This window comes from Pelophylax lessonae, assembly GCF_965119305.1.
Source record: "Pelophylax lessonae genome assembly, chromosome: 2".
NCBI lineage: Eukaryota > Metazoa > Chordata > Amphibia > Anura > Ranidae > Pelophylax > Pelophylax lessonae.
Window position 1 is genome coordinate 586,898,000 of NC_138769.1, and position 18,559 is coordinate 586,916,558.

Genomic DNA, 18,559 nt, shown 5'->3' on the forward strand with positions numbered 1-18,559 from the left:
GTTATTTATTACTATTTCTTTTCCAGAATAATAATTGTGCCACCCGCCTCGGTCTCTGTGTACCTTTACTCCATCCCGGGTACCAATCAACTAGCCCCATCCACACGTGTTCACGTGCCCTTTTTTGGTTCACTCTGCTGCTTGTTTCTGCTTGTGCACCACAGGCTCCAAGAAGGGATAAAAAAGAAAAAAGCAGATGGCACCTTGGTGTCATTATGTCCCATGCAGAGCTATGGACCTTAGACCTGTAGGGAATAGGGGAAAAGACACTTTGGGGAAGTGGAGAATCAGGGAGTAAATATTTTATGTACCCCCTAGACCCCGTAGAGGTGCAATTAACCCTTGCAGTGTGTTTGCCACCCCACTGCAAGGGAGGATTTTTACATTTTTGGAGTTCAGCTTTAATAAATCAGGCCCTCTGAACGTGGATTGGAAACATAGCTTATTAGCATTGCTATGCATGCAAGTGTTACATTCTTACTGAAAGTCAAACTGACCAATAGCATGTTAAAAAATGTTACAAACCCTGGCAAAGGTTACATTTATGTGAATGCTGTATAAAGCTTTCTACCGTGTCAGCATTGTTAATTCCTCCCATTCTGTACCTCAGAGGGGAGGATCTAGTTGCACATATCTAGGATTACTGTGCTGAAGCTCGGCCTTAGATCTGTTTATGCACTGCATGCTGCAGCATCTGAGCTCCCAAACATGTCTGCAATCATTTATATTTTACAGCTCATACTGGCTGTTATAATGCTGCCTTTCTATATTCTTCATTACCTTGGAATCTGGGGTTTGATAGTAAAGAAATTATTTCCCTTGTTTTTATCAAAATTCACTGCATCATATAACAAGTTGATGGAAGAACAGAAAAAGAGCCTATTCAACAACCTCTCTGATTTTGCAGGCTCCTCTAAAGAGCTCAGGCTTCTGGAAATTGGTTGTGGCACAGGTGCCAACTTTAAATTCTACCCCAATGGATGCAGGGTGACCTGCCTGGATCTCAACCCAAACTTCCAAAAATTCCTCAGCAAAAGCCAAGCAGAGAACGACCACCTAAAATATGATGGGTTTCTAGTTGCATCAGCGGACAACATGATGCCAGTGGTTGATGCTTCAATGGATGTGGTTGTATGTACCCTGTTGGCTTGTTCTGTACCAAGCACACCAGCAGTACTGAAGGAGGTGAAGAGAGTTCTCAGGCCGGTAAGTTTTTTTTATTATCAAATTCCAGCAGTTATCAATCTTGCACAGGTTAGGAAACATAAATTAAAACTTGACTGGTTGTTATAGGCAACAAACCAAATTTTTTTTTTATATTTTATATTGTGTTTTATTCTCACATGAGAACTTGCATGTTTTTAATCCCAGAACAGTAAATCCCACATTAAATGTTTAACCACTTCTGGACCGGAAGGATTTGCCCCATTAATGACCAGGCCATTTTTTGCGATTTGGCACTGCGTTACTTTAAAGGAAAATCGTGTGACGCTGTACCCAAATAAAATTGATGCCCTTTTTTTTCCCACAAATAGAGCTTTCTTTTGGTGATATTTGATCACCTCTGCGATTTTTTTGCGCTATAAACAAACAAAAAACGACAATTCTGAAAACAAAAACTATATTTTTTACTTTTTGCTATATAACATTACCAAAAACAAAAAGGTATAAATTAATTTTTTTCATAATTTTAGGCCAATTTGTAAAACTGCGGCGGGCGCTCCTTAAGTGGTTAAGCTCTACATCTGCAGTTTATACACTGCTCAAAAAAATTAAAGGAACACCTTTTAATTAGAGTATAGCATCAAGACATTTAAACTCCTATCATATTGCTCTGGTCAGTTAAGTAGAAGAGGAGGTTGTTAATCAGTTTCAGCTGCTTTGGTGTTAATGAAATTAACAACAGGTGCAGTAGTTGGGCGACAATGAGACAACCTCCAAAACAGGCCACTGACATTTTTTTTCCTACCCATCTTTTCTGACTGTTTTCCACTAGTTTTGCATTTGACTGTGGTCAGTGTCACTACTGGTAGCATGAGGCAATACCTGGACTCTACAGAGGTGTGACAGAGTCCAACTCCTCCATGATGGCACATCAATACGTGCCATCAGTGCTGTATCTTGGCCTAGGCCTACAAGGCCTAGGGCGGCACTTTGCAGGGGGGGCAGCAAAAAAGCTGCACCCCACACGAAAAAAAAAAAAAAACAGCCTCCTCCCAGATCCCGCACGAAAGGGGTCCTCGCCGGCTTGTGCTACACTTTTAGTATAGTGCCAGTCTTATAGGGCGAATTGGGCTGGAGGGCAGGGTCCAGGAGGCAAATCACTAATAAGGCAGCACTGATGGGCACTGATGTGGCTGAACTAATGGTAACTGATGAGGCTGCACTGATGGGCACTGATAGACTGTGGTTGTGGTCTGTGGTTTACAGATGACAGGGCGGGTCATAAACCGGAAGGGGATGTGGCCTTTACAGGAAGGGGTGAGTTATATTTAAATTAGGGGGTGCACAAGTTTAGTCAGGCCTAGGGCAGCACAAAACCTAAATACACCACTGCGTGCCATTGCCAGAAGGTTTGCTGTGTCTCCCAGCACGGTCTCAAGAGCATGGAGGAGTTTCCATCAGGCAGGCAGTTACTTTAGGAGAGCTGGACAGGGCCGTAAAAGGTCCTTAACCTATCAGCAAGACTGGTATCTGCTCCTTTGTGCAAGGAGGAACAGTGAGCACTGCCAGAGCCCTACAATATGACCTCCAGCAGGTCACTGGTGTGAATGTCTCCGACCAAACAATCAGAAACAGACTTCTTGAGGGTGGCCTGAGGGCCCGGTGTCCTCCATTGGGTCCTGTGCTCACTGCCCGGCACCTTGGAGCTCGATTGGCATTTGCCATTGAACACCAGAATTGGCAGGTCCACCACTGGCGCCCTGTGCTTTTCACAGATGAGAGCAGGTTCACCTGAGCACATGTGGCAGATGTGAAAGGGTCTGGAGAAGCTGTGGTGAACGTTATGCTGCATGTAACATCGATGGTGGTGGGTCAGTGATGGTCTGGGGAGGCATATCCATTAAGGAACGCACAGACCTTAACAGGCTAGACAATTGCACCCTGACTGCCATTAGGTATTGGGATGAAATCCTTGGACCTTTTGTCAGACTCTATGACAGAATGCGGACTATCTACTCGCTTTCGGGTTTAGGCAGATTAATCTGCAGCAGCGCTCCAAACCTGCCCCCGTGTACTGATATAGAAGAGGCTGGCCTTCAATGTAATTGTGTGGAGTGCTGCTGCAGATTAATCTGCCTAAACCTGAAAGTGGATAAATAGTCTGCTGTCTGTCACCCGGCACCCACTGAACATAAGGGACCCGGAGATGTTTATTTAAAAAATAGCTACACAGCAGGGGAATAAATCATTGGTACATAGAATTTTGAAGTCCCTGCTCGCTCCCCCACTGAGATTGCAGAGCCGGGCCAGTACAGGAGGGTGACAGCTGGCAGGAGGGGAGGAAGAGGCAGGGAGGGGAATCATGTAGACAGCTGATATATCATTGGTTGTTAAGGATGCAGCGGCCCAGCTCCTTAACAACCAATATTCGCCGGCATTCTTTTCTTTACATTTCAAGTGTTAGTGGGGAAAACCCGCTGACAGCTGAAAGAACTGAGCCAGAAGGTGCCGGTTTTGGGTATCTGTGGATTTGCACGAGTACTAACACCCATACAAATGCTTAGGATCAGCACCGATACCGGTATCAGTGCAACCCCTGTTATGAGTAAGCGCTAGTCACAGCAGGAAATGCGTCAACTTTTACTGTACCCCGCAAGTGTTGCAGCAAATTTCGTATTTCTTTTGATTGTGTATCTGCAGATGAGCTGTTTTAGCACCTTCACCTAAACCCTGGCTATGCTGTGGCTGGATGGCCAATGTGCTCACCTGGAGCAGCTTTCTTTTCAGCATTGCCTTAAGCTGGCAATACACTGGTAGATATTCATACGTAGGTCTGTATGAAATATTACCTCAGCAAATTCAATACTGTCACCAGAGACGTGTAAATGTCCTCAGAAAGTACTTCAAATGTCTGTTTGCTTTTAACATTTTATTTTGGAATGAAAATAATTTTCCCAAGGAAAAGCACATACACTGTGTGAATCACATTCATTTGGAAACATTTTTCCATCCTGCTCCCTAAATTTCTATCCCCAGTACAATCAAAAATGATCCTTGATTCAACCCCATTACCTATTAGAAAATCAAACATTTCAAATGTGCAATTTTTCAAAACCAAATTCTACCTGCGCATCATGGCTAGCTCAATTATCACACTACACACAGCTGTGAGCTTGGACGTACTACAGGTAGGATTACAGATAACCCTTCTTTTGTTTTACATTAACAGTGGAAGAATCAGGAAACATTGTTTGTTCTAGTGTTACTGATACAGAACATTCTGTGCTAAATATGGTCATTGGTCAGGTCATGCTGTACTATAAATGAAAGGTCAATTTTGGCTTTGTTGCAAACCCATGTCAAAGTAGAATAAATACAAATTTAAGATGTGTTATTGCACTAAACATCATCAGGCACTTTATCCTTTAAAGTCATACAGCAATTTTCAACTTCACTGTGTGCATTTTGTGGGTTGGAACCCCAAAAACAGGCCCCTAAAATTATTCTTAAGGCGCTTTTCCACTGCATAGAACCGTACCGGCTCGGCACGCTTTTGTGCTTTTCCACTGCGGTACCGCATGGTATAGGGTCGGAACGGTTCGGTACGGTACGGTATAGGTTTGCTTTTCCACTGCATGGAACCGAACGGTACGGTACGGCTCTGAAAAAACAGTACCTACTCGATTGTGGTTCCGTACCGTTCGGTTCCATGCAGTGGAAAAGCAAAACTATACCGTACCGTACCGAACCGTTCCGACCCTATACCATGCGGTACCAGCAGTGGAAAAGCACAAAAGCGTGCCGAACCGGTACGGTTCCATGCAGTGGAAAAGCGCCATTAGTGTACCTAGGTTGACAGAAAAGTTCTGAAAATTATTGTACGACAGGATAAAAACTCGGAGGTGATGTCATGTGTTGCAGTGTATTTGTATTGTATTTTTGGACAACTGTTCTGATTAAGCCCCCGTTCACACTGGGGCGACCTGTCAGGCGACCTGGTCGCCTGACAGGTCGCCGTAGGTCACCTTGCATTGAGAAGCTATGGACCCGTTCTAATAGGAACGACACAAGTCGCTCCGACTTAGAAAAAGGGTCCGGCGCTTCTTTGGGGCGACCTGGAGCGACCTGCATAGACTTCAATGTTATGAAGTCCGTGCCGGCCGCTCCGAGGTCGCGGTGCGAGCAGCACGCCGCGACCTCGGAGGTCGCCCCGGGAAGTAGCGTTGCCCCAGTGTGAACGGGGCCTAAACTAAAATCGTATGATCTGGTATCGTACATGAAACATTTTCGGGCTTGTCCGATCGGATAATATCGGAGGAACTGTCATGATCGGCTCTCGAAAGCTCTGTATTAGCAAACCTATTATCGTACGATTGCTTCGAAAGTGGTGTTTTTCCTCTGATTTTCGGATCGTGTGTACGGGACATTAGGCTACCAGTTATATTGCTCTTGATGTTTCACTATGACAATCCAAATAGAACAAAATCAGACTTGCACTGCTTAGATTTCCAGAAGAGACAAAATACTTAATTAACAATCGCTTTAACACCAAAATAAGTATGTTTATTTTAGCCATGTGGCTACATTTCTAAAATCTTATTGGACATACTGTATATGTAAACCCTTACATGTTAAAACAAAAGTATATGTGAACTTGTGTGTGTATATATATATATATATATATATATATATATATATATATATATATATTTATATATATATTGTAAGGGATTAGCTCGGTGGTAGGCGTGGATGACCCCTTTGGGGGTGCGTTTTCACAGAGAAATAGCCCAAAAGTGCTTGCAAACAACAGGTTTATGGTTTATTCTTCCAATTTCTGTACACAAGTGCATGCAGCAAAACAACAAAATAAAATAAAACACAAAATAAATCCTTGCCTCTGTGGGCGGCTACCTTCTCACGCTGGAACCTACCTAAGAAGTCTTCCCAACCTACTGTTGGGCCGACACTGCTGATCCTACAGCAATCACTCAAATGTCCATTTGTTTGCTTTTCACACAGCACAAACATTGTCCATTGAACATGTCCCTTTGTTTTCTTTCACACAGAAACACTTTGTCTTCTCACCTTTGAGACGTCTTCACTCGTTTTTACCCTCCTGAGCGCACACCGCTTCAGGAGGTCTTCCCCATGCTCACTCAGCTTTCAGGGGGCACACAGGACTGTCCTCTACCCACATGGCGTCAGGATGCAGCAGTTTGTCTGCCTTCCTCTCCCAGCCCACACGGCGACAGGAGGCAGCTTCTGGAGGCAGCTTCTGGAGGCAGCAAACAATAGGAATTTCTCTGAACAAATTATAGAGCCTTAACTCCCTCATTCTGAACAGGTGAAGGCCTTTCAACTTCCTGCTGGCTAGCTCTGTAGCCAACACCCTAAATTAATTAATGGACTTTCTAAATCAGGTGGAAATGTATCTCCTTCCTGTGACTACATTCCCAGATTTAGCTGACTTCCTGTTACATACCCCCCCCTCTTGTTTCAACCCTAGGGTTGGGACACAGATTTCCAGGCACGCATGTGTCAAGCACTGCTGACTCACTGATAAGCCTCCTATTATCCTCAAGCTTCCGGATGAAACTGTTTTGTCATCTTCATTGACGGATTTCTCATAAATGCCACACAGTTTGTCTCTCATCTCATATACACATTCTTCAACTGCATTTTTGGCATCATTTCGCTCCTTCTCGTTTCTGTCATCTTCATTGACAGCTTTCTCATAAATGTCAGACAGCTTGTCCCTCATAACCGTCTGTCCAATCCACCACGGAGGACCGTGATCCATAGGCAACTCAATTGGGCTAGTCTTAATGTCTTCAACATTCTTAAGACGCCTCTCTCTGCAATCCATAAATGTTTTCCACAAAACTTTGAGAACCTTTGCTTCACTAAGCTTTGTTCCAAGTAGGGACTCTTGACATCCCTCTGTGACTTGAGTTGCCTCTCCATACAGCTGTACACAATCATTGACTTTTTGTTGTAAAAGGGAATGATCTTCCTTCTTGAGCTTTGCTTGCTCTAAGATGCTGTGCAGAGGATTTTCCAATTGAGACAACAGGCTGTCACACATTTCTTCAAAGTGACCCCTGTTCCTTTTCCCAGAGATATCAATATCATTCAAACATTTCATATTCATAGGCAGATCTGAAGCATTTGCACTCATCAACTTCTTAAACTTTTCGCCCTCCTGAGCGAGTCGCAGTAAAGGCCTACTATTTGATTTGATATTCAGTTTATATTTCTTGCCAAACTCTTCACAGAAGTAGCCAACCAGAACATCATCAACTTTCCTTCCACCAACATAGGGGTCAAAGGCAACAACACAGTTGAACCCAGCGATCTGGGTGGTATCCATTATAGACCTCCTCTCTGCATCAGTGAAGAAGCATGGAACTGCAACACATTCTTTTACAGGTTTCTTCAATGCACTTTCTGCTGAACTATTTGACCGCTCAAGGTCACCTAGTTCTTTTTCTCTATCTGAATTCCACATGGAATGCATCTCAAGATCACGATCAAACTTCTGCCACCCGTCTTTCACCAGTTCCATTTTGGAAACACTCCCTGAAAGGCACTTATTCATTTGCTTCACGTTTTCACCAACAGCCTTAGTTTTCTCCACTAGGTTTTCAGCCTGAACTGAGAAATCACCACATTTCTTACTCAGCTCCTTTGTTTGCTGAAGCTCTAATGATACATTTTCCAATGCTTGAAGTTTTTGAAGGAACGGTTTATTCCAAAGGGGTGATTCAAGCCACATGTCGTCACATTTCTGAGGCTCACTCAGGACAGACCCCAAAACACTGATCCTTTTAAAAACTGCATCAGGCACACTATCCCCTCTTTGGGACAGATCCTCTGTTGCCTGGAATTCCTCTTCCAGTTCCTGCAACGGAATCTTCATCTCTTCTAGTTGCTGTTCTAAGGCTCGCTTAGACTTTTCTAGCTCCTGAACGCTTTTCACAACATCATCCTTGGAGCTGACCAATTCTTCCATTTCTGTACGCAGCTGTTTAACACTTTCTAGTTCAGCCTTACACTCTAGAGCTTCCTCCAAAGAGCGAGCCAAGAACAGGGCTTTGCTCTCGTTATCACGCACCTCCGTTTCTGCACGTGCGCGTTCTTCTGCATATTTTGCAGACACATTCTTCTCTTCACCAAGCATCTGATCAAACTTCTTTTTCACATCTTCAACACACTGTAATGAACCAACGCTTTCTTCCATGCGTTTTTTCATAACCGCTATCTGAGCTTGCAATGTTGCGACTTGCTCTGATAGGTTTTTCTTTGCTTCCGCCTCCTCTTTTAATTGTTCCAGGAAGCCATTTTTCTCATCTTCCATTTGTTTGAGCTTTGTGCTAAAACTCAGCCTTTGACACCTCTCTTCCTGTAAGAGTTCCTGCGTGTCTTGCAGCTGCGATTCCAAGATAGAAAAATCTTCCGCAATTTCTCTAGATTTGCTGTCTGCTTGAGAAAGCTGATTTGTAACATTGTCCAACTCAACCTGCAGTCGGTTTGCCTTCTCTGACAGCTTAGCACACAATCGGTCACCTTCTGACACCTTGACTTGCGATTCCAGAAGCTGTGCCTCTACTTTTTCCCTCTTATGTTCACAATCTTCTTTTCCCTGCATAAGAGCCTTCACCTCATTGGCTAGTTTCTGGGAATGAGACTGTAATTCTGCCACACAGGCTTCTTTCTCCTTTAACTGCTGCTGGAAACGTTGGGCTTCACCTTTCCAACTTTCACAGTCTGCACGTAATTCATCTACCACATTGCTCAAAGTGGTGAGCTCATACACAGTACTCAGTAATTTAGCCTCTCTTTCACTTTTCTCGTTGTCGCTGAGAGACAATGTCGTTTTCAGAGCGACATTCTGTTCCTGCGACTCCTGCAGGTCTATTTTTGTAACTTCCAAACACTGAAGACTTTTTTCCAGCTGATTACGCAACTCCAACATTTCACACATACTTTGCTTCTGCAAAGTCTGAATTTCAATTTCCTTTTCCATGAGGATGGTATCTTTCTCCTTTATAGTGTCTTGACATTTTTGCAACTCGACCAAAAGAAGAGCAGTGGTTTCTTCCCACTGTGACACATGAGACTTGAGTAGTTCATTCGTTTCCTGCAAGTTTCTATGCTCCATCTTAAGCAATTCCACGGCTTGTTCCTTTTCTTCCATTTTCCGTTGCAAGGCATCCAACTCAGCCCTGCACACATACTCGGTTTCTTCCAAACCGATGGCCTCCATTGGCTGCTGGCGTCTCTGTTTCCAGCCTGCCATGCTCTCTTGGTGATCCTTTTGTTGAGCTGCAAAGCTCCGTTGTTTCAGCATCTCCCCCATTTTGGGTTTACTTTTCATCTGAGAACCCTGCGTCTCCAAAGCAGTTTCATTTGCCCCAGTGTTGCTAGGGACAACAACTTTTCTCTTTAGCCGATTCCGTTCAGGCATGGATGGGGCTGGTTCAAATGGTAGCATCCCCTCCATCCATAGAATTCGGTCTCTCATTTCATCGATCTTTGCATTTTTCAGGCGTTTGGATCGCCCCATCTTCAATAACTCCACAAACAAATTTTTCACAGTCCAGCAAAAAAATTTTCAGACCACTGTCTCTTTAACACATGTAGTTGTTCTCTCTCTTGCAAGATCTCTTTTCCTGCGCACACAGTTTGTGCAGTCACTTGCACCAGACACAACAAAGTTCATCAAATAATTTTGAGACCGCTGTCTCTTTAAAACACTTTTTTTTTTACTGTCAGGATCTTCTCTCCTGCACACATAGATTGTGCAATCTCATGCACCAGATAAAGTTCATCAAACATTTGCACTTCCTTGCAGGGATCTCTGCTTATGCCCACTGCATACCTCCACCATATGTAAGGGATTAGCTCGGTGGTAGGCGTGGATGACCCCTTTGGGGGTGCGTTTTCACAGAGAAATAGCCCAAAAGTGCTTGCAAACAACAGGTTTATGGTTTATTCTTCCAATTTCTGTACACAAGTGCATGCAGCAAAACAACAAAATAAAATAAAACACAAAATAAATCCTTGCCTCTGTGGGCGGCTACCTTCTCACGCTGGAACCTACCTAAGAAGTCTTCCCAACCTACTGTTGGGCCGACACTGCTGATCCTACAGCAATCACTCAAATGTCCATTTGTTTGCTTTTCACACAGCACAAACATTGTCCATTGAACATGTCCCTTTGTTTTCTTTCACACAGAAACACTTTGTCTTCTCACCTTTGAGACGTCTTCACTCGTTTTTACCCTCCTGAGCGCACACCGCTTCAGGAGGTCTTCCCCATGCTCACTCAGCTTTCAGGGGGCACACAGGACTGTCCTCTACCCACATGGCGTCAGGATGCAGCAGTTTGTCTGCCTTCCTCTCCCAGCCCACACGGCGACAGGAGGCAGCTTCTGGAGGCAGCTTCTGGAGGCAGCAAACAATAGGAATTTCTCTGAACAAATTATAGAGCCTTAACTCCCTCATTCTGAACAGGTGAAGGCCTTTCAACTTCCTGCTGGCTAGCTCTGTAGCCAACACCCTAAATTAATTAATGGACTTTCTAAATCAGGTGGAAATGTATCTCCTTCCTGTGACTACATTCCCAGATTTAGCTGACTTCCTGTTACAATATATATACATACACACACAGTATCTCACAAAAGTGACTACACCCCTCACATTTGTGTAAATATTTTATTATATCTTTTCATGTGACAACACCGAAGGAATTACACTTTGCTACAGTGTAAAGTAGTGAGTGTACAGCTTGTATAACAGTGTAAATTTGCTGTCCCCTCAAAATAACTCAACACAGCCATTAATGTCTAAACTGTTAGCAACAAAAGTGAGTACACCCCCAAATGACAATGTCCAAATTGGGCACAATTAGCCATTTTCCCTCCCCATGTGTCATGTGACTTGTTAGTGTTACAAGGTCTCAGGTCATTGGTCAATGGAAGTTCAACATGGCACCTTATGGCACCTCATGGCACAGTACTCTTTGAGGAACTGAAAATAAATTGTGGCCCTACATTAAGATGTCCTAGGCTATAAGAAGATTGCCAAGACTCTAAAAATGAGCTGCAGCACAGTGGCCAATACCATACAGTGGTTTAAGTTCCACTCAGAACAGGCCTTGCCACGGACGACCAAAGTTGTTGAGTGCACGTGCTCAGCCTCATATCCAGAGGTTGTCTTTGGGAAATAGACGTATGAGTGCTGCCAGCATTGCTGCATAGGTTAACCACTTAAGCCCCGGAGGATTTTCCTGCTCAAAGACCAGGGCCTATTTTGCGATTCGGCACTGCGTGATTTTAACAGACAATTGCGCGGTCGTGCGATGCTGTACCCAAATTAAATTGACGTCCTTTTTTTTTCCCACAAACAGAGCTTTCTTTTGGTGGTATTTGATCACCTGTGCAATTTTTATTTTTTGCGCTATAAACAAAAAAAGAACGTCAATTTTGAAAAAATAACAATATTTTTCACATTTTTTTATATGAAATTTCCAAAAACACATGTAAAAATCAAAATGTTTTAACATTTTAGGCCAATTTGTTTTCCGCTACATATTTTTGGTAAAAAAAATCGCAATAAGCGTATTTTGATTGGTTTGCGCAAAAGTTATTGCGTTTACTAACTAAGGGAATGATTTATTTCATTTTTATTATTTTTTTTTAACCTAGTAATGGCGGTGATCTGTGATTTTTTTTGCGGGACTGCGACATTGCGGTGGACAGATCGGACCCCTGACTAACATTTTTGACACTTTTGGGGGTACCAGTGACATTACTACAGTAATCAGTGCTATACATATGCACTGTTACTGTAAAAATGACACTGGCAGGGAAGGGGTTAACTTTATTAGTGATCAAGGGGTTAAGTGTGTCCCTAGGGGCGTGACTCTAACTGTAAAGGGGCGTGGCTTGTGTTTTAACCACAGAGACATACGATCCTACATAGCAGGATTGTATGATCTCTTCAGTTACACCAGGGAGAACGACAGGCGGCTTTGTTTACATCAGCCGCCTGCCTTTCTCCCTCTCCAGCGGGAGATCGCAAGAGGCCGGCGGACATTGGAGCCGACGGTCATTTGCGCGGGGATGTCCGTGAACGAGCGGGGGTGGGAGTGCGCCTCCGACAGCACACACTCGCCCCCTGCAGGCTCCTGGGCGAGCGACATAGTACTACGTCGCTTTGCCCAGGAGGGGCTGACTGCCGCAGTAAATATACTGTGGGCGGTCGGCAAGCGGTTAAAGGGGTGGGGGGCAGTGATGGTAGTAACTGCGTTTAAGTAAACGGCGTTACTTAATGCAGTTACTTTAGAGGGTAACGAGTAATCTAACTGATTACTCTTCCTCTTACGGTAACGCCGTTGCCATTACTTGGGCGGCGTTTCCGCAATTACATCTACCGCCACTAGATGGCAGTAATGTAATTGTAATTCCTCCTCTCCTCTATGACCGAGGACGAGAGAGGAGGAGGAAGAGACTGTGAGTGAACAGAGAGGACGAGTGCGGACTCCAGACTGAGTGAGTACAGCGTGCCAAGCCCAGCAGCAGCCAGCACGCCAGCACCACCATCCCCAGCCAGCCACCATCACTACCACCATCCTCAGCCAGCCACCACCACCACCTTCATCCCTAGCCAGCCACCATCACTACCACCATCCTCAGCCAGCCACCACCACCACCATCATCCCCAGCCAGCCACCATTACTACCACCATCCTCAGCCAGCCACCACCACCATCATCCCCAGCCAGCCACCATCCCCAGCCAGCCACCACTACCACCACCATCCCCAGCCACCACTACCACCACCATCCCCAGCCAGCCACCACCACCATCCCCAGCCAGCCATCATCACTACCACAATCCTCAGCCAGCCACCACCATCATCCCCAGCCAGCCACCATCACTACCACCATCCTCAGCCAGCCACCACCACCATCATCCCTAGCCAGCCACCATCCCCAGCCAGCCACCACTACCACCACCATGCCCAGCCACCACTACCACCACCATCCCCAGCCACCACTACCACCACCATCCCCAGCCAGCCACCATCACTACCACCATCCTCAGCCAGCCACCACCATCATCCCCAGCCAGCCACCATTACCATCCCCAGCCAGCCACCACTACCACCACCATCCCCAGCCACCACTACCACCACCATCCCCAGCCAGCCACCATCACTACCACCATCCTCAGCCAGCCACCACCACCACAACCACCATCATCCCCAGCCAGCCACCATCACCATCCCCAGCCAGCCACCAATACCACCACCATCCCCAGCCACCACTACCACCACAATCATCACCACCATCCCCAGCCAGCCACCACCACCCCCAGCCTTCCACCACCACCATCCCCAGCCTTCCACCACCACCATCCCCAGCCTGCCGCCACCACCATCCACAGCCTGCCACCACCACCATCCCCAGCCAGCCACCACCACCACCAGCTTCCAGCCACCATCCCCAGCCAGCCACCACCACCATCCCCAGCCAGCCACCACCAGCCAGCCACCACCACCATCCCCAGCCAGTCACCACCACCATCCCCAGCCAGCCACCACCACCATCCTCAGCCAGCCACCACCATCATCATCCCCAGTCAGCCACCACCATCATCCCCAGCCAACCACCACCATAATCCTCAGCCTTCCACCACCACCATCCCCAGCCAGCCACCACCACCATCCCCAGCCAGCCACCACCATCATCCCCAGCCAGCCACCGCCATCATCCCCAGCCAGCCACCACCATCAACCCCAGCCAGCCACCACCAGCAGCAGCCAACCACCACCATCCCCAGCCAGCCACCACCATCACCAGCAGAAGCCAGCCACCACCACCAGCAGCAGCAGCCAGCCACCACCACCAGCAGCAGCAGCTAGCAGCAGCCAGCCACCACTACCACCAGCAGAAGCAGCCAGCAACCACCACCTCCAGCAGCAGCCACCAGCAGCAGCCACCAGCAGCAGCCAGCCACCACCAACAGCAGCCAGCCAGGCAGCACTGCAGCAGCAGCACAGGTACAAAAAAAAATACGGTTTCTCACAGTCACAGACTCAGTCACAGTCAGGACAGGAGGACTCGGGACTCAGACCCCCACCACCAGTGTGCCACACCACCACCAGCCACTACCAGCAGCCATACACTCCAGGCAGCAGACGCAGGTACCACTCATCAAATACCACTCAGGTACCAGTGTACCACGCAGCCAGCCAGTACCACTCAGCAAATACCACTCAGGTACCACCAGTGGCACTCAGCAAATACCACTCAGGTACCGTACCAGTGTACCACGCAGGTACCACTAAGAAAATACCACGCAGGTACCACTCAGCAAATACCATGCAAGTACCACTAAGCAAATACCACACATACAAGGGGCATACAAGTTATTTGACTTATTTGATTATTTTTATAAAGTAACGCGATAGTTACTTTCCCTGGTAATTGAGTTACATCAGTAAAAAAGTAACTAGTCACTAACTCAGTTACTTTTTGGGAGAAGTAACTAGTAACTATAACTAATTACTTTTTTTAAGTTACATGACCAACACTGTATATAGTACAGTAATGTTGTGCAATGTCATCTTGAATTCACCTCTAATATTAGGAGGAAAAATTAACACTTTTTTATTAGGCAAACATTGTCATTTATACATAATTACAGTATGTAGGAGTGTCATTGTCTTCCATCTTGATTCCAGGTGAGGATATATTTGCACAATATAAATTAACCTTACTTTTACTAAGATTAATGAAATGTACTAACAGAGTGGAAGGGCAATTACATGTTTAAAACAAAAAACAACATTATTAAACAATTTTTCACAACCATAGCAACATTAAACACTGTGGCAATAATAATCGAAATGAGTTTAAAAAGGACCCACAGTGATGGGCACTGGTGAGTATGTCATGCTGGGACTTGTAGTCCTGTGAATGGACCTGCCTAGGTCTGCAAGTTCCAGCATGAACCCCTCAGAGCTGAGGACATGACAGCCCCCAAACTAGTGAAAGGCTATAAGTCCCAGCCTGAGGCCCTGAGATTTTTGTTTCACTAGTTGGGGGGGGGGGGGGGTTAGGTCTTCAATTCTGAGTGGTTGAATTTTACAAAGTGCATCGATACAGTCATGCAATTTTTGGACCCACAGTGATGGGCACTGTTGAGTATGTCATACTGGGACTTGTAGTCCTGTGAATGAACCTGCCAAGGTCTGCAAGTTCCAGCATGAACCCCTCAGAGCTGAGGACATGACAGCACCCAAACTAGTGAAAGGCTATAAGTCCCAGCCTGAGGCCCTGAGATTTTTGTTTCACTAGTTGGGGGGGGGGGTCAGGTCTTCAGTTCTGAGTGGTTGAATTTTACAAAGTACGTCGATAAATTCCTGCAATTTTTGACGTAAAACATCAGCTGCATCCCTTATTTTCTCTAATTCGTGACAGCAGTGGAACAAATCCATGGTCAGTTGTGCAATGGTGCCACTATCCACACCGCGGCCTGTAGAAAAAAAAGACATTTATCAAACCAAAATTGTCGAAAAGATAATGTTAATTAAAAATATATGTACAATACATGTGTAGGAGACATACTCACTGTTATGTATTCTTGAAGAAACATGAGAGTCAGCATTTTCTTCATCCAAGCTCACATCTAGATTGGGAATGTCATCTGTAACTTGGCTTGAGGAATAGTCTTGGATGTCAATCGCAGAATCGGGATATGTTGAATGCGGTATATATCTTCATTTGCAGTGGTTGTGCCCACACCTTATTATACCAAAAAACAAAAGTTTACAGGGGGTGTTGTTGACCTTTTTGGTTTCTAATATAATACTCAACTTTTCTAAAAAAAAAAATGTCTGAGAGCCTTGTGAACAATAGCATAGAGAGACAGTTTTTAATGATATTAAATACTGTATAATTAAACTCACCTGTGCATGACAGATCTTTGCTGGCGATTTTCTCCAGTGTTTCCTTTTCAAATTCTAGATCTTGTATACTAGTTGTATCCATTGTCTTTGAACTATCCTCATCACTGACATCTATCTGTACAACTGTAGATTATAAAACATTCAATTAACTGTAGTATTCAGCAAGGTAAAAGAAATGTGACTGTACACTTTTTATAAATCCACATTATTTTCTCTTTCTCTCTCTCTCTATATATATATATATATATATATATATATATATATATATATATATACAGGGACGTCTTTAATATGGATTGGACCCTGGGCAAACATTTTCTTGGGCCCCCATGCAATTTTGCTCTTCTCCAAAACATCCCAAAAAAAACAAACAAAAAGAAAACAAACACACACATATAGACTTATCTGGGAGCCCATTCAGACTAGCGCGACTTGTCAGGCGACTTGTCAGCCTGACAAGTCGCGGTCGGTCGCGGTCTATTGAGTAGTACAGGACCCATTCTAATAGGAGCAACACAAGTCGCTCCAACTTAGAAAAAGGGTCCTGTACTACTTTGGGGCGACCTGGGAGTGACTTGCATAGACTTCCATTATGTGAAGTCCCTGCAGGTCGCGCCGAAGTCGCGGTGCACAGTGGTGCACGCGACTTCACAGGTCGCCCCCCGAAGTCGGATCGCCTCAGTGTGAACCGGCTCTAAACAATCTATTTACACTTGGATTTTGTATATACTTCACATTCTTCTATCAATCATCTTATCATTACTCTTGCACACACACACTTTATTGATTGGAATGCATCTTCGGCATGATATTCTGTTAAATGTGTTTTATTTTATTATGAACATTGTTTTTTAATTTTTTTTATTTTTCATTATGTCTTATAATCACTAAAATGCTGTGCAGATTTCACATAAAACAAGGCAAGCTTTTTAAAGCTATTATTATTATTTATTATTATTAGAAAACTCATAAATATTTTTTACAGCACTGGAGATTTAGGAGCCTTGCCCAGTAGGGTCAACTTTTCCAGTTGTTATATATTGTGACAGGAAGTCAGGTAAATCTGTGGATGTAGTCACAGACAGGAGATACATTTCCACCTGGTTTAGAAAATTCACCAATTACTATAGGGTGTCGGCTGCAAAGGTAGCCAGAACTGTCTGGGGACGTTGGGCAGACTTCAGCTGTTCAGAATGAGGAAATTAAGGCCTCTATAATTGGTCCAGAGGAAGTCGATTGATTGCTGCTCCTGACGTTGTGTGAGCTGGGGAGAGGAGGACAGTCAGATGTGTGCCTCCCGACCCTGTGTGAAGCCTGGGAGAAGGATTGCTGCCTCCTAACGCTGTGTGAAGCTGGGGAGAGGAGGACAGTCAGATGTGTGCCTCCCGACGCTGTGTGAGCATGGGAGAAGACCTGATGTGCGCTGAGGAGGGTAAAAAGTGTGAAGACTTCTCAAGGTGAGAAAATGAACTATTTCTATGTGGAAGAAATAAATGAACTGTTTGCTATGTGAAGAGACAAGCAAAGGGACATGTTCAATGTGAAGAGGAAAAGGGACATGTTCAATGGACATTTGTTGTGTGAAGAAAAAACATGGACTATGGAGTGTCTGCTGTAGGATCAGCAAAGTTTGCCCAAAAGTAGGTTGGAGACAGACTCCGTAGGTAGGTTCCTGTATGTGAGAAGGTAGCCGCCCACAGTGGCAAGGATTTATTTTGTGTTTTATTTTTATTTTGGATGTTTTTGACTGTTAGGGTGCTGGTGGTAACCTGGCGACAGAGATAGGCCCCGATGTCCGCTAGAGGGCGGAGCTTGGACGGAACCCCCCAAGGTAAGTGACACAGGCTAGCCTGAGGTGCGGAGTCTAAGTATCCACCGGTTTTCGCCAGAGCCTCTAGTGGGGAGGATGGAGTTCGCTGCGTGTGGATACCAGGTCGCGGTCCTCAGGGTCGCCCCACCAGGGGTGAACCGATCAAGGTCCGAAGGCGGGTAAACAGACAAGGGAGATCCGAGAGAATGGTCAAACAAGCCGGGGTCAGGACGGGCAGCAGACGAGTGGAGTCAGGAACAAGCCAAAAGGTCAACAGGAAATCAGCAGCAAACAGGTCACAGGTTCAGGAACAACGGCAGGAGCTGAAGACAAGACAGCACTGAACCTGTGTGCAGATCCAGCTTAAATAGAGCTCTTTCTAGATGAGAGGGGTGGAGCCGGAATAGCCTGTGAGTCTTAACTCATCCACTGCCAGAGCCTTCCTGACAGGTTCCTAACATTGCCCCCCCCTTAAGGGCAACCTCCGGGTGCCCAACAAGCTCCTTTTTTGTGGATGAGCACGAAAAAATGCTTGGATTAGGTCCGCAGCATGGACGTTCCGTTCAGGCTCCCAGGAGTTCTCTTCCGGACCATAACCCTTCCA

General features: G+C 45.4%; 1 protein-coding gene across 1 annotated transcript in view; it reads left to right on the top strand.

Annotated features, from left to right (window-relative positions):
- Positions 1-625: 625 nt before the first annotated feature.
- The window catches only part of LOC309545153 (thiol S-methyltransferase TMT1A-like), a 113,639-nt gene continuing 95,705 nt past the window's right edge, over positions 626-18,559 (top strand). Inside the window, exon 1 of the mRNA XM_082244290.1 lies at positions 626-1,206. Within this exon, the coding sequence (XP_082100416.1) occupies positions 709-1,206 (498 nt within the window). The 5' untranslated portion in view covers positions 626-708. The remainder of the gene's footprint in view (positions 1,207-18,559) is intronic.